Below are 21488 nucleotides of genomic sequence, written 5' to 3'. Positions count from 1 at the left end.
ATCACAAACCTTACCCAATCCTTACATTAAGCCCCTGTATTGAAAGATCTAGGAACCTCCCTGGTGGTGCAGTGGTTAAGAATCCACCTGCCAGGGACTTCCCTCGTGGTGCAGTAGTTAAGAATCCGCCTGCCAATGCAGGGGACACGGGTTTGATCCCTGGTCCGGGAAGATCCCACATGCTGTGGAGCAACTAAGTCCGTGCACCACAACTACTGAGCCTGCGCTCTAGAGTCCGCAAGCCACAACTACTGAAGCCCGCGCGCCTAGAGCCCATGCTCCACAACAAGAGAAGCCACCGCAATGAGAAGCCCGCAAACCGCAACTAAGAGTAGCCCCCCTTCGTCGCAACTAGAGAAAGCCTGCGTGCAGCAACGAAGACCCAATGCAGACAAAAATAAATAAAATAAATACATAAATAAAGAATCCGCCTGCCAATGCGGGGGACACAGGTTCGAGCCCTGGTCCGGGAAGATCCCACATGCTGTGGAGCAACTAAGCCCGTGCACCACAACTACTGAGCCTGTGCTCTAGAGCCTGTGAGCCACAAGTACTGAAGCCCGTGAGCCACAGCTACTGAAGGCCACAAGCCTAGAGCCCGTGCTCTGCAACAAAAGAAGCCACCGCAATGAGAAGCCCGCGGACCGCAAAGAAGAGCAGCCCCTGCTTCGCTGAAGAAAGAGAAAGCCCTCTCTTTCGCTAGAGAAAGCCTGTGCACAGCAACGAAGACCCAATGCAACCAAAAATAAATAAATTACTTAATTAAAAAAACAAAGAAAGATCTACCTTACTTCAAAATCTCAGTAAATCAGATCCTGCCCTTCTCCCTCTGAGACCATCATAGTCTTGGAGGTAGGCAGCATTCTCTCCTACCAATGTAAGCAATAAACTCAGCTTTATCTTACTAACAGGTTATTCTGATAATATCTGGGGAGTCAGCTGAAATTTGGTACTCCCTAGCTTGGTGATTTAAGTCCAAATCAAATAGAAAATTTAACATCACTGTTTCAATTTCTAAATTGGATATCTTAACATTTCATCTTTCAGAATCCAATTATTTAGCACTTTGCTTACTTGTGAACCTAAAAGTAAACCAAAAAGGGTTTAATAAGCAAATAGAGTTCATTAAGTTCGAGCACAAAATAGCTATCAAGAAATTTGTACACTCTACTCACAAATTAGCCCCTCATCCCTCACTGAGCACATATTTGCTCTCACCTTACAGACAATTCCTGCCTGTTAGGCCCAGTGCCTCTTAGTCAGCTGTCTCTCCCACCTCTCCTAGATTCCAAATCAGTTCCACTCTCTTCAAGTTGCCTATATCTCCATCCCCACCTCACTTCCCATAATGTTAGCATAGGACATTGCATCCTATTTCTTTCTAAAGTTACAATCCATCAACTTCCTCTAACATTCCTTATTACATAAAGAATTTATGTAACTTATTATCCCTCTTATCCTTTTAAGGCTCTCTAAAGAAGAGAGAGTATTTTAAATATCATCTCCTCCCATCTCAAAATATCTTACTCCTTTACCATATTCCTACTACTTGATTTTTCTAACCAATCCTCTCTACCAGGTCTTTATGCTCAGCCTACAAGTCTCTCCCATCTAAAATCAAAGATAAAAAAGCTACACCCTCCCAGAATCCTTTCTCTTCTATTAAAACTAGTTTCTAGAAAATAACACTTTACTTTTGTTGTCTCCATTTCCTTATCTCTCATTCTCTATCTCCAGCCTGTACTGTCTTCAGCCCTGAGAATTAGAAGTGAAGTCACTAAAAACCAGATTGTCAGGACTTCCCTGGTGGTCCAGTGTTAAAGAATCCGCCTTCTAATGCAGGGAATGCGGGTTCAATCTCTGGTCGGGGAACTAAGCCTGTGCACCTCAACTAGAGAGAAGCCCACGTGCCGCAAACTACAGAGCCCACACACCACAACTAGAGAGAGAAAACCTGCACACCAGAACCAGAGAGAAGCCACAAGAAGAGCCCATGCGCCTCAACAAAAGATCCCACATGCCACAACGAAGATCCCACGTGCCACAACTAAGACCCAATGCAGCCAAAAATTAAAATAAATAAATAAAATAAATATTAAAAACAAAACTAAAACTAAAAAAACAGATTGCCAATTACAACAGACACCTCTGCAGCATTTAACCATTCCTTCCTTCTAGACCTGGGCATCCAATATGGTAGCCACTAGATACATGTGCCTATTGAGCACTAACAATGCGACTGGTCCACATAGAGATGTTTATAAAATACGTGCTAGATTTTGAAAATAATTAGTATATAAAAAAGAACGTAGGACTTCCCTGATGGCACAGTGGTTAAGAAACTGCCTGCCAATGCAGTCAACACCAGTTCGATCCCTGATCCAGGAAGATCCCACATGCTGCAGAGCAACCAAGCCCATGTGCCACAACTACTGAGCCTGCGCTCTAGAGCCCACGAGCCACAACTACCGAGCCCGCACATTCTGCGACAAGAGAAGCCACTGCAATGAGAAGCCCGCTCACAGCAACGAAGAGTAGCCCCCACTCACTGCAACTAGAGAAAGCCCTTGTGCGGCAACGAAGACCCAACGCGGCCAAAAATAAAAAAAAAAAAAAAGAATGTAAAGCACCTCACTAAATTTGTATATTGATACATATTAAAATGATATTTGGGGTATACTGAATAAGATATATTGTTAAAATTAATTTCACTTTTTACTTTTTTAAAATTAATTAATTAATTTATTTTTGGCTGCGTTGGGTCTTCGTTGCTGCACGCGGGCTTTCTCTAGCTGTGGCGAGTGGGAGCTACTCTTTGTTGCGGTGTGCGGGCTTCTCATTGCAGTGGCTTCTCTTGTTGCACAGCACAGGCTCTAGGCACGTGGGCTCGGTAGTTGTGGCTCACAGGTTCTAGAGTGCAGGCTCAGTAGTTGTGACACACAGGCTTAGCTGCTCCGCGGCATGTGGGATCTTCCCGGACCAGGGATCGAACCCATGTCTCCTGCATTGGCAGGCGGATTCTTAATCACTGCGCCACCAGGGAAGTCCCCACTTTTTACTTTCTAAATGTGGTTACTAAAAAATTTTTAATTACATAAAACTTATAATGACATAAAATTACGTATGTGTCCCATGAGGTTTCCATTTCTATTTCTGTTTCCTCCTCTGATTTTCTAAGCCTAGTCTCCTCTGGTTCCTTTCCTCCTCTATTTCCTCCTTTCTTCAGAAGTTGAGAATCTCAACTTTATAGAGATTTCTCATTTCCCATAACAGTAAAACCAACTCAACGATGCTACAAGAGTAAACATAATGAAATGCAAAAGTTTTTAATGGTTCCTTGGATTAAGTTCAAACTTCTCCAACAGAGCACACCAGGTGCCTGCCCCCTCAGGTCATATGACTCCTACCCTCCCACTCTTCAGCTCTGCCCAGTGCACTCTAGCAAGCCAAACTCCTTCTTTCTCCCATACCTCTGTAGGTACCTCTGCCAGGAATATGTTTCCTCTCTTCTTACTAATAATTAAGAAGCAAAGCTTCCAGCCATATCATTTGATTGTTGTTTGGCTCCAGGTCTGGATCAAACAGGTAAAGCCCTACTCTGCAGAGAACTAAAGTTCAGATATAGCTGAAACAAGAGACCCAAGTACTTAGGACTGTCAATTTAGGAACAAGAGTTATAAAGAACAGGTATTTCAAAATTCATTTTTCCCTTTAAAATACGAGTTCTGAAGAAGGATTCTAAGGATAGAACTTACCGGAAGTGCTGGATGTTTGGCACTATACATGCATGAGGGACTCTGACAATCTTAGGTATTCCCGTAGTGCCTGATGTATGGAGAACATAGGCCAAGCAATGCTTTAGCCTCACATCCATGTGCTCTTCTGCCTTTTCTTCACTGCTGTTCTCAGAATTCATGCTCTCTGTCATTTTTTCTTTTTCATATGTCTCTCTTCTTATGCTATTATTTAGCATCAAGCTCACCTCAACATTTTTCCAGTGAAGTCTGAAGAGTACTAGGTCGTTATGTTCTACTGTAAACATATCATAGTTCAATAATGTTTCATAGGAAGATTTGAATTTCTATGTTAAATGGGGAACAAAGTTTTACAACATTAATGTTAAAAGGCATTCTCTTTTATATAGAATATTAAGTATTCATTTACTCATTCAACATAGTTTTTTTTTTTTTTTTTTAAGTACAGCTGACTTTTGAACATGGGTTTGAATTGCGCAGGTCCACTTATATCCGAGGTTGGTTGAATCTGCTGATGCGGGTACCAAGGACAACTGTAAAGTTATAGGCGAATTTTCCACTGCGCAGAAGTCAGTGCCCCTAACCCCTGAGTTGTTCAAGGGTCAACTGTACTTGCTATATATCCAAGAATAAAAAGATAAATGAGAAACCTCCAAGAGTAAAGTGCGGTGCTGACTTTCAAACTCATCTTTAAAATAGAGACATAAAAACACACAACTGCAGTGCAATGTGGTGTGATAATGAAATATGCTTTAAATGTGAATGAGAACAGGGGATTTCCCTGGCGGTCCAGTGGTTAAGACTCCATGCTTCCACTGCAGGGGGCGCAGGATCCATGGTCCGGGAACTAAGATCCCACATACCGCGCGGCACAGCCAAAATCAATCAATCAATCAATCAAAAAAAAAAAAACATGAATGAGAACAGAGAAGGGTGAACTTAACTTGCCTGGAAGGTCAGAGATTGATTCTTCATATGTAATATTTGTGTTATAAGTAGCTATTCTCCAAATAAAGAGGGGTACTTTAAACAAACAAGTCAATACACAGTATCTGACCTGACAAAGCTGGTGTTATGGAGAACAGTAAGCACTCCAATAAGCTGCGGAATTGGGGGAGATGGAGAAGATAAGTAGTGCTGTTGATAGGAGATGAGATGCTAATCCTTAATAACTGTATACTCAACACCAAGGAATTTAGACCTTAACCTGTGATGGGATCCAACTGAAAGTGGCAATAGCACAGACTAGACTTTGCTTATCAAGGAGAGACTGATAGGCAAGACTCTGATAAATGAGAGCCTTTAATGAACCTTTCATAACAATTCACATATGCTATATGGGTCTGAATGGTCTGTTGCAGCAGAAGTAGACAGAAAGGGTCTATGAAGAAAGAATCAATAGGACTTGATGACTTTCTGGATAGGGAGTGAGCCTGAGAAGATTCCTGAGTTTCTGGCTCAGTTATTTGGTAGATGGAAATAGATTAATACAGAAGTTTCCTTTGAGTATATCTTTTTAGGTTGATAAGCAGCAGCTTAATGAAGCATAACAAGTTTTCACAATAAAGAAATCAATATAAATGAGAGGAAAAGATCACAACCCAGGACCAGGAGTTTTCTGTTTGTGTTTGTGTTGTGGTTTTAGGTGTAAGGTGTGGTATATCCTGTAATGTAAACAATATTAAGGCCCACATATCCTTAAGACCTAGCTCAAAAACCATCCTCCTCCATTAAAACTGTCCTATCTCTACTAGGTTACATATACTTCGCTTAGGGCAATATCACACTATGCAGACCTTCGGAGTACTAACCTTTTCTCTCCAACTATATAAGCAACTGGGGGGCAAGAATCATTATCTTAGGCTGCTTTCACATACCAATGCCCTCCCAAACACCCTGTCTCTAGTGCAGAGTTTCTCAATCTAATCACTACTGACATTCTGGAACAGTTAAATCTTTGTGGGGACTGTCTTATGCATTGTAGGGTTTTTAGCAGCATCCCTGGCCTCTACCCATTAGAAGCCAGTGCACCCCCTTTCCATCATGACAATAAAAAATATCTCCAGACATTGCAGAATGTTTCCTGGCAGGTAAAATCATGGCCAGCTGAAAACCACTACTCTAGTGGATCATGGGCATATAGTAGATGCTCAGTAAATACACTGATTGCTCCTGTGTTAAGTGAAGGAAGAACACTTCATCAAAACCCGCAGGATTTTACACCATCATCAAAATCATGGAACAGGAAGCAAGGTACTTTCTCTGGGGTTTGCTGCTATGTACTCAACTCCTTCCTATATGCAGTTATAAAGAATAGCTTGATATTGACAATTAATTCTCCCACCCACCCACCTTGTCTATAAAACTTTCACCAAGGTTGTTAAAAAAATAAATATCACATCCTCATTTTAGTCTTGCTAACTTATCAACAAATAACCAATTTGAGGAACAGAAGAGAAAACTGTGGCCAGACACTGATATATGTGTACTTAGAAAATATTTATTAACCAAATTAATACTTTATTGTCTCTTTCTGGAGGCCTTACTCTAGTACCCATTATTCTCTAGGACGTCCTCCATATAATATCTGAAGCTCTTGAATTGTCTTACTACTATATATTACAGATATAGATGCACACATATACACAAATAGGTAAAATGCATTTAAGTTACCCACAATATAAAATGGTTCATATAGGAAATGGGTAATAATAGGCTAAATTGAATATAGTTTCTATAATGTTTTCTCCATGGTAAAACAATATTTTATAAACAAGAAATGAAGAAATAATAATGAAACATGGGGTACCCTGCTTAACATATAATACCAATTCTTGCCCCTAAAGCAGTGTTTCTTGGCTAGATCTCTGGTTGGCAGTCACTTAAAAATAAAAAAAATAATAAATTTAGTTTTCCAGAAAGGTCTGGTTTAAGTGCCAATCTCTTTTTCAAAATCTTAGCTTGGATACAGTTCTTTAATGTTGCTGACCACTGTAAGTTGCCATAAATACACCAAGATAAAAGTATCAAGTATTATAAAAGTTTCCTACTATAAGAACAACTTTGGAAAGAGAAAGTAAATTCAAAACAATGCACAATACATTATTACAAGGCTAGAAGATATGTCCATGCCATTGAGCAGTGGTTCTCAGTGGAGCATGCGGGGTGGAGGGTGCCTTCAGGAGACATCTGGCAATGTCTGAAGACAATTTTGGTTGTTGCAACTAGGGGGTGCTACTGGCAATTATTAGATGAGGCCATGGGGGTTACCAAACATCCTATCATGTACAGGACACTCCTCACAACAAACACCCAACCCAAAATGTCAACAGTGCTGAGACCAAGAAATTTTGCTGAGTTAGTGAATTTAGAAATCAAGACAGGGGATGGGACCCCTTCAATTGAAAAGTAAATGTAACACATAAAAATACAAACAAACAACTGAAATGCCCACACTTACATTAATTTGCTGTTTTTCAACAAGGATATACTTTAGATTACATTTTTTCATAAAATGAATTGATAATGCTGGTGGTGAATCTGGATCAATAGGTGCATAAGCAGCCGGGACTTGGAGAATTCTAAAGAAACAAAGTACAGAGTCAGCACAGAATATCTGTTGAAAATAATCTTACTTTAAGATATCAAATTTTTAGTTCTAAAAAATATTACCCTAAAATCCAAGAGGGTAAGTTTATCCCAGGATGGCAGTACAGACCAATTTCCCGAATTCCTTGAAAGTCACAATGTAACAGCAGAAAATTTGATAATTCTGAAGCAGCGTTAACCACAGTCTTGTAGGTGTAATAAACTGGAGGCTGGTTGTTACATTCATCAAAACATACAGCTATTTTATCCGAATAACGGGAGGCAGCTTGATGCACCAATTCCTGAAGAGTCATTTCACTGAAGTTTATCTGAACATCACTGGTAGCAGAGAATTCTACCTATTTCCAGAAATGTTAGGGGGACAAGGAGTTTTAGGGAGTTTGTTGGGGGGCGGGAAGTAGAGAAAAAATTCTATACAATCACTCCTCACAAAAATAACTACATCAAAGACACACAGTTAAAGAATCTCTGAACTACCAACTGTCTATGGTAACTTTGCTGAGAACAATGAGGTTGAAATTTTGATACAAGCAACCTAACTCCCTGTCAGAGGTGGAAGAAAATTTGAGAGGGGAATGGTATATACATAGATGAGGATGAAACAAGCAGAAATGTAGAATTCTCTCAAAACAGAACACAGGGCTTCCCTGGTGGCGCAGTGGTTGAGAATCTGCCTGCCAACGCAGGGGACACGGGTTCGAGCCCTGGTCTGGGAAGATCCCACATGCCGCGGAGTGACTAGGCCCGTGAGCCACAATTACTGAGCCTGCGCGTCTGGAGCCTGTGCTCCGCAACAAGAGAGGCCACGATAGTGAGAGGCCCGCGCACCGCGATGAAGAGTGGCCCCCACTTGCCGTAACTAGAGAAAGCCCTCACACAGAAACGAAGACCCAACACAGCCAAAAATAAATGAATAAATAAATAAAATAAAAAAAAAAAAACAGAACACAAAGTAAAAAAGAAATGAATAATAATAAATAATTACTCAAAATAAAACCAAATCTAAAGTACCACATGCTCAATTTTTTCATTTTTCTTCAGTTGTTACACATTGATTAAAATAAAGTGGTTACAATCCTGTATGGTAACTTTGAAAAGACTAATGCAAATGAAGTCTGCTTTTAGGAACTGAATTTAGGTGATAGCAAAACCAACCTCTGATAGAAAGAAGAGAAAAAACCCTTACATCCATCCAGTTTTAGTTCTCTATATATAAACTATGCTTATTATTATTGTAACACAGCAAGCCACTTTTATAATTGTTAAGAAGTAAGCTCTTCATACTCTAGTTTGATATTTATTTGTTTGTTTGTTTGGTTTGTTTGTTTGTCAGCTTGCAGGATCTTAGTTCCCCGACCAGAGATCCAACCCAGGGCCCCAAGAGCGCCAAGTCCTAACCACTGGACCACCAGGAAATTCCCTCTAGTTTGATTTTTAAATTGTCAATAAATTCATTTAAATTTAGACTCTAAATATAGTATTACGACTCGGTAAAGTATTGTATCAATACAATGCTCTTTGGGCTTCTCAATGCAGATTCTATAAAAAGAAAATCTGGGGCTTCCCTGGTGGCCCAGTGGTTAAGAATCTGCCTGCCAATGCAGGGGACACAGGTTAGAGCCCTGGTCCGGGAAGATCCCACATGCCTCGGAGCAACTAAGCCCGTGCACCACAACTACTGAGCCTGCGCTCTAGAGCCCGCGAGTCACAACTACTGAGCCCGCGCGCCACAACTACTGAAGCCTGCATGCCTAGAGCCCGTGCTCTGCAACAAGAGAAGCCACCGCAGTGAGAAGCCCGAGCACCACATCGTAGAGTAGCCCCTGCTCGCCGCAACTAGAAAAAGCCCAAGCGCAGCAACGAAGACCCAACACAGCCAAAAATAAATAAATAAAAATTTTTTTTAAAGTTAAAAAAAAAAGGAAATCTGAAACAGTATTTCATCAAAGAAATTTTAGGGATGACTGAACAACAACAAAAAAACTTCACAACTCCTAGTATTTCCTTGAAGGTAAAGGTGATTTTTGTTTTCCCACTGTGAAATTTATTTTCTGGATTTCAAAGCAAATAAGATTTATTAAATAGTCTGTTTTAATTATTCAAGTTTTTTATTTGTTTATGCTTATTTGAACTCATTTCCCTACTGATTCATCCATGTCATTTAATCAATATCAATTACAGAAAATAAAACATTTCTAAAGAGAGCAAAATGAACCAATAACTGCTGACACCCATAAGGTTTGGAAATGCTATGATTTCTAAACACAAAATTTTTAAATATAAAGTAACTTTAGTACTTAGTCTTTTCCATAAATACTAGCTCTTTCTGTGATGCACAAGATAAAATTTTTAAGCTTTCCTCATACACACAAATGACCGTTATGTAAATATAAGGAAAGCTTTTCATAACATGCACTAAAATTATGGGAATGAGTCCATTCTTCAAGATTCAGTTAGTGCAGAAGGGGACCTTCTGCTTCCCTCTCCCCAAACGAATAACAAATTGCCTATACTACAGAATGTATTATACTAAAGCATTTTAACAAAAGGTTATAGTCTACATGCAAAAAAAAAAAAAAAAGCACTGTTTTAATGCAAAAACACATCCAGCAGTTAATTTTCCACAGGAGGACAATTTGATTAATATACTATAATCTAAAATCCCTTGACATCAAAGTAAGGGGCAAGATTATAAAATGGATTAAATTCTTTTAAAAAAAGTCATTTTTTATGACAAATTACAAGATTCACCACACATATCTATACAACAATTAAAATGTTTTTAAACTTTTAATTGCCAGTTTCCCAGTGGCTGCTATAGAGAATTAAGGCAAAATCTATTCTTGTTGTCTAAGGTTTTCATTTTCATTAACTGAATCATAAATACATTCGCTCCAATAGAGAATGCTATACTAACTGGATGCCCAAACATTTCTGGGACCATATAAGAAGGGGGTGGGGGGGGAAGCAAAATCTGATAAACAGATTATATATGTAATGGGATCATTAAGTTTTAAGATATTTGCTACTTGATATCTGTAGAGGCTGCTACTTTAGTCATCAGAAGTCTCAGGGGCTCTCCCTAGGTTATTGGCTATTTTAAAGACATAAATAATCTAAAAACTTTATTTTCCCGTATCCACCAGCTTCTTAACTTTCACTAAGCAACTACGTTTAATAACAATGCACTTTATACCTTCCAACACATTTTTTCAATTGCTTTTCGAAACCACGCTAACAAGACAGGGTAGGCTTATTTCCGTTCGAAATAAGGAGCAGAGGGTCTAAGGCAGGGTGAGTGGGGAGAGCACATGGGTCAAGTTCAGCTTTTTGCACCACTCCATCCCTCCAGACACCACTGATTCAACTCCGAGGCCAGGCGGTTGCCCAGAAGCTAAGCAAACCTGTGCGCAGTCAGCCGCAGGTGTCTTCGTACTTCGCCTCCCTCACACATGTCCCCAGTGGATACCGCCTCCTGCCGAGACCCACTCAGAAGGCGTAGGGGTGAGGGGGTAGCGGGGAGGTCCGAGCCCATACGGACCTTCTCCCGACAATCCAACCCCAACACTTCTTCACACACAGCGAATAAACCAACACCTTAAAGCCGACCCACCGCGCAGCCCACCGGGCTCTCTGGTTCCTAGAAATGTTTCTCGTCGCCTTGCTGACGTCAGCACGAGCGACCCGGGGCAGGCAGCGTCCTTCTGCCCCGCCCCTTCCCGGAGCTGCGGAGCCAATGGGAGAGAAGTGTTGGCTGCTTTGCTGCCCGCTCTCGTTTCAGATTTCTGGTCTGGTCTTGCTGGGTTTTGGACAGGGTTTGCAAGGACTTTGAAGTTGACCCGGTTGGAGTCGTACCCTTTCATATTTGCCAAGAAACTCCGGGCAAGAATCTTTAATTCCAAGCAGCTGTCTCCTCGTTCACAAAGTGGGGATAAAGATATTACGTAGAGTTAATGTGAAGAGCGATGAAATCATTGTGAAATAAGAGTGACTGGACTTCATGCGTTGGACTTTTTTTTATAACCTGCCCTACACTGTGGGGAACTGTGCAACAATAAAGCCTGCAAACGAAGTCCCTGTCATAAGTAGGCTGACATTTTAATCGGAAGAGATGAATTTAAACGATAACTAAGAAAATTTCAACTTTCAACAGGAGCTATAAAGAAAACAGGTCTGAGGAGGGTTACTTAAGCTATACGCTGAATAAAAATCTGTTTTTAAGGGAATTTTAGTTGGAGGCGTTTAAGTTAGTTATTTAAAATGTCAAGAGCAGTAACAGTGATATTTTTTAAAGCTACTGTGCCGGTAGCAGAGAGGAAATTGAAACCGAGTCCCCCCTACTGAGTTTATGATTAATCTCTCCCTCCACAACTGTATTCCCTTTCTTGTCCCTTCTGACCTCAATCCTGTGTTAACTGAACACTAATCAAAGTCAGATGAGTAAGACTGCTGTTGTTGACAACATCGTTAATGTACTAAAATTGCTGTTGTAGATATATGCATCATCATTAACATACAAACTCAGAATGTTTCTCCAAGGCAAGATGAGCTCACAGACCTGTATCACCTGGCCAGAGAATCATAAACTGGAGACAACCTGGCTCACAAAACCATGATTAAGAAATGTAAGAAGACTGTGATTAACCCCAGTTTCTTTGTTCTTCCCCTTTAAAACGTCCCTGACTCAAAGACCAAGATGGGGTGAATCTGAGATCTATCTCCCACATCCTTGCTTGGCACCCTGCAAATAAACCCGTACTTTGCTGCAAACACCTGCTGTCAAAGAGTTTGGCTTTCTGCACCTGGCACACAGGATCTCTTGCTCAGTTACAAAGTGATCAGGGTTTTGGTTTTGTTTTGGCTAGGGGAAGGACTGAGGAGGCAGCCGGGCATCAATAAACGATACATGAAAAGGCATAGGATGCTTTCGTGTCCTTAGGCGTTGGTGGCAAGAAACTATAGCAGTAATCCAAGCAAGAGATACCTCCACTTGCCCATGAGACATTCACCAGGTTGTACTATGGGTCTTTTATTTGGGGAGGGGCCACTCAAAGGTGTCTCTTTGTTTCTATATTTGGGAATGACACCATTATCCACCCAGTGAGACAGTAAAAAAACCCTAGATATCCACTCCCACCCAACTTCTTTTTTACCCTCCTGTATGCAATTAGATCCTACGTCCTCTACTCCGCAATCTCTAGACCAATGCCCAGCTGGCTATATCAGAATCGTTTGTGGTAATGTTAAACAACACAGATTCCAGATTCCTGGATCTCCATCCCAAGAGGTTCTGAATTCATTTTCTAGTGAGGGAGGGGCCTGCAATCTGCATTCCTCCCCTGCCCCCCATCTGCATTCTTTAAATGATAACATTGTCATCTCCACTACTGCTATGTTAGTTCAGGTCTTCTTGGTCAGTGTTTCCCTAAAGCCCTTCCAGTCTTGCTTGGCTACAGTAGACTCTGAACTGCTGCCAGGATAATGTCTGTTTCATTATTGAAAATATCATTTTTCAATTCTGATATTAATGATAGCTTTTTAAAGTTTTTTTTCCCCCCTTGCAGTCTCTATTTCTTCTGTTGGTTTTGGATTCTTTCATGTTAGAGGCTTCCACGGGTGTCTGGTAATAATCATTGATTATCTAATCATATTTAAAAGTGGGCATTTAAAAGCTGATTGGAAGCTCTGAATCCGTGGAGCAAGTGTTTTGAAAATCAAATGAGAGAAAAGGGCTGCAGGGGTGGGAGGAAGGTCTCAGAATTCAGTATAAAATTTTTCACTTAATTCTATTCCAGGTGCCTGATGTCCTCCAATACAAAGACCCTCTGTTTTACTCTCTCCCAAACAAAACGGCCTTCAGAGTTAAGCTTAAGGGTGCTGGGAGGTAGCATAAGGGTGTAACTCATTCCTAAGTGAATTTCCAATCCTTTTAGTTACCATCTTTACCCCTGCTTCCAAAAGCCAGTTTCTCAGTTTTTAAGGGTGCTCTATGATGTAAATAGGAGTGCTTATTGGCTTTGCTCACTGCTGGTTTAGTCTAGCTTTTCCAAATCAGCCAAGCCTTTGCTTTTTTGCTTTTTTAAAAAAATTAATGAGTTTATTTATTTATTTATTGGCCACGCCATGCGGCATGTGGGATCTTAGTTCCCCAACGAGGGATTGAACCCATGCCCCCTGCAGTAGAAGCGCAGAGTCCTAACCACTGGACCGCCCAGGAATTCCCTGAGCCCGTTGCTTTTGATTTCAGAATTTTGTTTCTGTTATCTCTTTCCCTCTATCCTTGAGAGTTTGTGACTCTAAAAATCCCTTCACTGTCATTTTCAGGGGGTCTAAGAGGGAGCAAATGTAGAAGACTATGTTCATTTTTACCTGGTAATCTAGAGTGATCATTCTAGAACATACACCAGAGCAGCAACAGCACTCTCCTGCTTAAGAAGCTTCAGTGGGCTCTCATTGCCTGCATGACATTCAGACTCTAGCAAGGTAAACAAGATAGTTTGTTATCTTTCTAGCCTAATCTCTCACAGTTGGCTACTGCTTCCTCACCCCCATGCTCCACATTCCCCACACCTGGTACTGTAAGATCCAGCTATAATAAGACCCTAGTAAGTCTTCTGAGCCTACCAAACCCTTATCAAGTCTCCACACCTGTGCTTTGGCTGAGTCACAGGCTGAAAAACCCTTTCCCTCCCCACACCTGCTTGATGAACGTTTATTCCTCTTGTGAAAAAAGTTCTAACCTCACCTCCTCAATGCCTTTCTTCAAGCCTTGTATGAGAATTTACCCCATCCAACCCCCATCCCATAAACCTAGCATACTGCTGGGAAGAGCAATTTGCCATGGGCCCTGAGTGTCCCTGCAAATTTTTGCTGGGTACGCAAAGAATGCAAGGTACTGACTGCTCTTTATCCAGGTCATTTTTCAGGGTTGTTCGGGGTGATCAATCTGCAGAGCTGAGGTAATGCCTTCCCCAAGCAGCAAGCTTTCTTCCACTTACTGTAAAAGGAATGAATCCCCCCCAAACTTAGTATTCCTTTCCTGTAACGCAACCCACTGTGTGTGCAGACATCCACCTATGTCTATCTTAGTTACCCGAGGGGGACTGAGGAGGCATGGAGAATTGACAGACATGAAGCTCCAGCTACTGCTTTTGCCATGAGTAATGAAGTTCTCTTTGACCCAGGAATCTCACGTCCACTACCATGAAACAGTAACACACTGGCTTATTAGCTTTTAAATAGGGTACAAGCCTTCCCAAATGGTGACTTACACTTCTCATAGGACCTGTAACAGCTGCATTATTTCCAAGTCTGCCTTCATTTAATCCCTTCTTGACAGCAGAGATTCATGTGTTTTGCACCTGTTTCCTCAACTATCTTTTTACTCTTCCCCATCTATTTACTACATCATTCCAATTCCCAAGAAGTATCAAATGCCTGCCCCAGTACCTTGCTGATCCTTTGCACATTTATTGGTACATTCTCATTCCACTGCTTCTCTTCAGCTACTTCCCAACTCATCTCTCAGTTGCCAACGTCATTGTTTCTTTCAAAAATAAAAATTATTTCAAAAGTAATTTTGAGGGACTTCCCTGGAGGTCCTGTGGTTAAGGCTCTGCGCTTCTACTGCAAGGGGCACGGGTTCGATCTTTGGTCAAGGAAGGTCCGGCATGCCACGCAGCGCGGCCAAAATAAGTAAATAAATAAAATAAATACGCTTAAAAAATTTCTAAACAACAACAACAAAAAAATTTGAAAACCTTTGACCCTACCCCAAGACAAGGTTAGGTCCCTGTTATGTGCTCTGGTAGCACTGTAGCCCACATCACAGTTGGGACAGCGGTGTGTGATTTACTCTAAGGGAGCTCAGCTGCCCGTGGGTTCATTCAGGTTTGGCATTTTTGTCAGGTGATTGTGAAAGAACGGAGGGATGAGGGAAGTTAGGCTTTTTGCAACAGTGAGCCCGTTAGAGTCCTCTAGAGGGAATTCCCTGGCGGTCCGGTGGTTAGGACTCTGCGCTGCCACTGCAGAGGACATGGGTTCGATACCTGGTTGGGGAACTGAGATCCTGCGTGCCGTGGCCAAAAAAAAAAAAAAAAAAAATTGATGTTGCAGTCTTGAAACAGGTTGGAGACTCTGGCAGGGTTTCTAGGGTGCAGTCTTGAGAATTCTATCTTCTTCTGGAAACCTCAGCCTTTACTCTTAAGGCCTTCAACTGACTGGATGAGGCACACCCACATTACGGAGGGTGATCTGCTTGACTCAGAGTCTGCTGATTTACACGTTCATCCCAGGTAAAAAAAAATACCTTCACAGCAACGTCCAGACTGGTGTTTGAACAACGTGGCGCCAAAGCCTAGCCAAACTGAAACACAAAATTAACCATCACATCCAACATACCCATCAGTGGAGCCAAACAAGCAATCTTCAAGGATTGAGGTAGAGTGCAAGCGCCCACTTGGGTCTCCGTTGTGTAATCGTTTCCTGTTTGTCATAGTGCAGTGAGAAATTGATTCACTTTGTTATAAAGCAGAAACTAACACACCAGTGTAAAGCAATTATACTCCAATAAAGATGTTAAAAAAAAAAAATGAAAGAAATTCTAAAAAGGTTAAAAGCATTGGTTCCTGCCCTCCAACAAATTCTCAGCTACATGAGAAGACAATTTCTGCACACAAAAACATAAATTAACATGGCATTTTTTGCAGTTTTCTCTAAAATGTCTGAGTGAGCAGTTTTTTTCTGAGAGGACTGGATTTTCTTTTTGATCTCTTTATGAAACATGAAGGCAATTTTCCTTAGAGGAGGTGACTACACCCTACTTGAAACCCTAAGAAAGGCATCAGAAACTCAAGTGAGTTAATCATATTAATATGATTAACTTAAGTCTACCTGTCAGAGCAAACTTTGCTAGATTCCAGGGAAGAAATAGAGATAATATCTAAAGTTGGTACAGTAAGAAGTAAATAGTATGAGCTGTTTAAAACATAGAGATTAACAACAGAAAAAATATTTAAAAGTGGATGCACTACAGAGGACTGGAGAGGGCAGTGACCTCTTTCTTCATTTTTAACTATATGCATGTATTATTTTGATAGTTTTTTTTAGAGGTAGGACCCTGGTATCTTTATTTTTAAAGACTCGTTTTTTAAAGTAGTTTTAGGTTCATAGCAAAGTTGAGCAGAAAGTACAGAGTTCCCATATGCCCCCTGCCCCCGCATAAAATAATCTCCCCCATTATTAATATCCCCCCCCGGAAGTGGTCCATTTGTTACAGGTGATCATTACACTGACACATCATTATCACCCAAAATTTATAGTTTACATTAGGGTTTATTCTTGGTGTCATACATTCTACAGATTTGGACAAATATATAATGACATGTATCCACCATCATAGTAACATACAAAATAGTTTCACTATCCTAAAAATTCCCTGTGCTTCACCTATTCATCCCTCTCTCCCCACCAGCTCCTGGCAACCACTGATCTTTTTTATTCTCTCCATAGTTTTGCCTTTTCCAGAATGTCATATAGTTGGAATCATACAGTATGTACTCTTTTCAGATAGGCTTCTTTCACTTTGTAATATCCATTTAAGTTCCCTCCACATCTTTTCACGGCTTGACAGCTCATTTCTTCTCAGGACTGAATAATATTCCATTGTCTGGATGTACCACAGTTTATTCATGTACCTACTTTATTTTTATTTTAAAAAGTACTCCTCCCCAACACACACACGCAGTTTGGGAATCTAAGCCTCCTCTTCTGTGACACCTTCCCTATTCTTGCTAGTGTTTCCACACAACTTGGCACGAACATAGTGCTTACTTAGCACTGCATTTCTAATTATTTTATTTGTCCCTCCTACTCAGCCAGTAGTTTTGCCTGGCTCATCAGAGATGGTCTATTTACTGAAATGCCTGAACCAGAGAAATAAGATATGACTAGCTGGTGCCAAGAATGGATCCTGGATGTGACTGTCACTGTGCTGTTCACCATAATGCACTACCTAAAAGTCACTATTTAGAAAAAGTACACACGCATATTTAAATGTACTCATTACATATATTTGTCACCAGCACATCACAAGGAAGTCACAAAAAGTAGGCTTAGTTTAGTACACAATATAGATCCTGTGAAAACACATTTCTCATTTGCTCTGCAGTTTACAATACCTATATAAATTTAAAGCAGTTAAACAACATTTGAGATTACACTGGTATAAAATTGTAATTCACACTTCAGAAACTTGTGAAATAAAAGGCCATGATGGAGAAAGAGTAAGAAATTTGTAGAATTACCAAACTGTCACAGTACCATTTTCCTTTATAAAAGCATCTCAATAAAACAAAATAAAAACTATGGAAAACACAAAAGTCAAATCAGAGATTTTGGTTTAGTACTTTCCCTGAGTCTCTTGTTTTTAAAAAAATCAAAGTAAGTAAGGCTGGTTCAAAACTGACCCATAAGGTCTTGCCTCCTCCATACGCTGCCATGAGGAATACATTAAGGCAAGAGGCTATACACACAAATGGTCCCAGGGCTTTATTCAGATGCCAGTTTGCTTGTGTTACCACCACAGGGTTATCTGACCCACTGCTGCCCGCTGCACATGGGCTTTAAGAGCTGTCAGCATTTTCTCTTGGCCTGCCATGATACAACACATGAGACTAAATACCAAATGAAGACAAAAGATTATGGTTATTAATAAATATTACAATTCTAGGTGGATTTGGACACTATGTACACCAAATCATGGTAATAACACAGAAACAAACACTTTTATGTTTTAAAAATCTTACATAAACAAGGGTTCAGGGCAAGTCATTTTAAAGTTTTAAATCTCAGATGTTAAAAAACAAACAAACAAACAAAAACCTTTAAAAAAATCTAATTCATTAGATCCCAATAAAACAAAGTAGAAAAAGTGATACGTTGATGCTCGGAATTAGACGAGCATGCTAATTGAAAAAAGTTGTTGTCTCCTTGTTCCTTAAAATTGGCCCCTACAATGTTTCTACTTGATCATCTCATTGCATACACAGTATATTTGCAAGTGATCAAGCACTTCATTAAAAAAGCATATAATCAAATTAAGGGTAAAAGGTTTGTTAGAATCTAAAAAATTATTTTTTACTTCAAATGTACCAGGTTACTTGCTGGGCTTCTACTATAAGGGCACTAAGTAGTATGGATCATACTTTCTGGTCAAATGTAGGAAAATATTTTGCACAGCCATGTTTTTACAGTCATTCTCAGAGCATCTCAAAGATAGGTTGCAAATTACTGCTGTATGTCTCCCTCTTGAAATCTCGATTGCAGACCAACGGCCAACATTTCAAAAGCTAATAATCATGCACTGTCTTAAAACTGAGGGGTGGAATGATGGCTCTAACCACCAAAATAACTGCTGCTAGTTATTTAATTTAGTAATATAAGCACCTCATTGCACAGGTGGGGAAAGTGAGGCACAAAAAGGTGCTTCTTCTGTTTTTTGTTTTTTTTAAAGATAACTCTTGATGCTAGATAACTTTGGGGTATAATGGATTCAAGGTTTTCATGAAATGTTATACTTAACTCACATGTCCTGTTTGCATCACAACACCTTAGTCTAACCTCTTGCAAACTCTTTAAAGCATGGACCTGGCAAATGCCACTGACCACCTGCCTTCTCTGACCAGGTGAAAAAGGCTAGCCAACGCTTGAGCGAAAAAAAAGAATACCACATATTGTTGTATTATATGTAATTAGCAAGGTTCAATTATGAAAATATTCCATAACTGAATTTCCATAACTCTCAAACATTCCACAAAATTCTCTAAGAACATGTGGGAGAGTAGAGTACCTGGCAATCCTCTCTTAAACAGAAATTTACCGATTCATTGCATTACTGTTGATGATCTGAAGTTAAATGTATACGATTTCTAAAAAGAAAAGTACTAAACTACTAAATAAAACTGAAAGGATTATCCAAGTTCCTAGATAATACCAAAATATTTATCTAGGATTACTAAAGAAATCATAGCACTTTGGTACCCTTTTCAGAAAAAAATCTCAAAACATAACACAAGCATGTGGCATTTCACACTGTACCGAGTAACAGTAAATGGAGGTGTAACCACTATAACTTCTCCACTAACTTTGTGTTTTGAAACATCGTGTCTGCCCCTAGCAGCTACCATTCCAGTTTCACAGGGTATTTTCCAGTCAGACAAGCTGTACAATGATGGTTCTTTTCAAGACATTCCAGACCATTCCCATTTTCTTGAACCATAACATCTTCCTTTGTACAATGACCGTTCTTTTCAAAACATTCCAGACCATTCCCATTTTCTTGAACCATAATATCTTGCCTTTTCACTTTCCGTTTTTTAAATGTTATCCCTTCTTGTACAGATGAAACCAGTCCTTCTACTGACAGATACACAACACTGTTTGCTCCTACGGGGGAAAGACGGGGAAAAAGGTCATGAGACTTCCTTTGGAAAGGAAGAACTGCCTTAACAGTGAATAGTTACAAACAGGAAAACATAAGCCAAAATAAAAATTTCTCCTTTAGCCCCTGTCTCTCTCTATTTTTTTAATTTTTAAAAATTTATTTATTTATTTTTTGGCTGCGTGGCTTGTGGGATCTTAGTTCCCTGACCAGGGACTGAACCCGGGCCCTCGGCAGTGAGAGCTGGAGTCCTAACCACTGGACCACCAGGGAATTTTCTCCATTAGCCTCTCTTAAAAAAAAAAAGGCGGGGCGTGGGGGGGGCTGGTGGTGGTGGTGGCTGGAGAATCAATAAAACTCAGGGCCTTTATTATTTTTTTTCGATTTTAAATTGGAATTTAAGGGATAACAATTTAAAATAGCAGTGGAGGATTCAAGTCTAGAATGGCTTCAGAAGGCTTTAGGAGTCATTTTCTTGAATAACAGATCTTGAAGTCAGGAAGATATGGGTTCACATTTAAGCTCAAGGTCACTTACTTTTCCTAAGCCTTTTTTTTTCAGCTATCAGATAAGGGAAATATTGCCTAATTGTAGCATTTTTGTGATGTTATTATGATAATATAGATATGTTCCTGGCAAACAGTGAGTGCTCACAATATATCAGTTGGGTGACATTCAAAATATTTAATTGGTAAGGTACAGGCATGACCAGTCAAGAGAAACAACAGCCGTAAACAATCAGTGTGGAGGTACCATACATGGATGAACACGTATGTGATATTTATAGTTTATACCTCACCTGAATTTGAAAGGCAAATGTCTTATCAAGGATAACCTCCATCTTCAAGACTTATGACCTCATTATTAAAGATAAGCCTATATAAGCTTTTCACTTTTTGATTTGTACCCACATCCAAATTATTCTATTAGAATCTGTGGTGAAATTGCTTTTGTTTTTCTTCTGATCTGACCTTTGGGAGGCTTTAACTGATTAGCAGTTCTCTCTACTAGGAAAGCCTTTCTTCCTTCTTCTCTGATCTCACCTTAGCCTAGCTCTCCATCACAGCACTCACTATGGTGTCCACACATATCAGGCTCTCTCACTATTCATCTGCTCAACACATACAACATTTACTTTCAATAAATACTGAACACTATTTTTTATTAAAAGTGTAAAGATGAACAAGCTTGGATTTTCTGTTAATAAATGAATAAAGATAAAATTTTATAGAAATTGTAATACCTACCTAGATGATCTGAGATATGCTCAAATTCTGGTTTATTGGCAATAAGCTCTTCTTTTGTTGGTATGTTTATTCCCATGAAGCATGGATATCTAATTGGTGGTGAAGCTACGCGAATGTGTACCTTGGAAAGAAATCATTTCACACATTCATTAGTTTGATATTCACTGTAAGAACAATTATGCAAAATTCTGTCACTGACAAATACAACATAAAATTGTTTTACAGAATACTTTAACAACATACGGGTAATAAAGCATACTAAAAAATTTCTTTCACTATAATAGGTGGAAAAGAATCCTAGAAAATCATGTGATATACATATAGAACTCCAGTGTTCAGTCAGAACTACTTTTAGAATTAATTCATTACCAAGAATCCTACTTGAGCAGCCCTGTCCTAGACTCCAAAGTGTCCTGAACAAGAATTTCAAAATGTTAG

General features: G+C 39.9%; 3 protein-coding genes and 2 long non-coding RNA genes across 13 annotated transcripts in view; 2 read left to right on the top strand and 3 right to left on the bottom strand.

The window, feature by feature from the left end:
- AASDH (aminoadipate-semialdehyde dehydrogenase) overlaps positions 1 to 11110 on the bottom strand; it is a 40300-nt gene extending 29190 nt beyond the window's left edge. The window contains exons 1-4 of one of the 6 annotated variants that reach the window (XM_082390095.1): positions 10962 to 11110; positions 7428 to 7702; positions 7216 to 7336; positions 3756 to 4081 (exon numbers count right to left, since the gene is read on the bottom strand). In XM_082390095.1, the coding sequence (XP_082246221.1) occupies positions 3756 to 4081; positions 7216 to 7336; positions 7428 to 7657 (677 nt within the window). In that variant the 5' untranslated portion in view covers positions 7658 to 7702; positions 10962 to 11110. The other 5 variants (XM_082390092.1, XM_082390091.1, XM_082390090.1 and 2 more) reach the window with 5 other exon arrangements.
- Positions 1 to 21488, bottom strand: part of LOC309627954 — a 467251-nt gene that overhangs the window by 232298 nt on the left and 213465 nt on the right. The window lies entirely within an intron of this gene.
- LOC309627834 (bifunctional phosphoribosylaminoimidazole carboxylase/phosphoribosylaminoimidazole succinocarboxamide synthetase) overlaps positions 1 to 21488 on the top strand; it is a 384443-nt gene that overhangs the window by 300486 nt on the left and 62469 nt on the right. The gene's annotated exons all lie outside the window — the stretch shown is intronic.
- Positions 11084 to 17726, top strand: LOC309627987. The gene is made up of 2 exons (XR_014244090.1): positions 11084 to 11535; positions 11858 to 17726. It is a non-coding gene; the product is annotated as an uncharacterized lncRNA (long non-coding RNA).
- The window catches only part of PPAT (phosphoribosyl pyrophosphate amidotransferase), a 36949-nt gene continuing 32873 nt past the window's right edge, over positions 17413 to 21488 (bottom strand). For 2 of the 3 annotated variants that reach the window (XM_082390223.1, XM_082390222.1), the window contains 2 exons: positions 21051 to 21171; positions 17413 to 19808 (listed from right to left, as the gene is read on the bottom strand). In XM_082390223.1, coding sequence (XP_082246349.1) covers positions 19543 to 19808; positions 21051 to 21171 — 387 coding nt within the window. In that variant the 3' untranslated portion in view covers positions 17413 to 19542. The remainder of the gene's footprint in view (positions 19809 to 21050; positions 21172 to 21488) is intronic. The other variant, XM_082390224.1, reaches the window with a different exon arrangement.

This window comes from Balaenoptera borealis (genome assembly GCF_965194805.1).
Source record: "Balaenoptera borealis genome assembly, chromosome: 4".
Classification (NCBI taxonomy): domain Eukaryota; kingdom Metazoa; phylum Chordata; class Mammalia; order Artiodactyla; family Balaenopteridae; genus Balaenoptera; species Balaenoptera borealis.
Note: the sequence above shows the minus strand (reverse complement) of the source record. Positions and strands in the feature narration are given on the sequence as shown.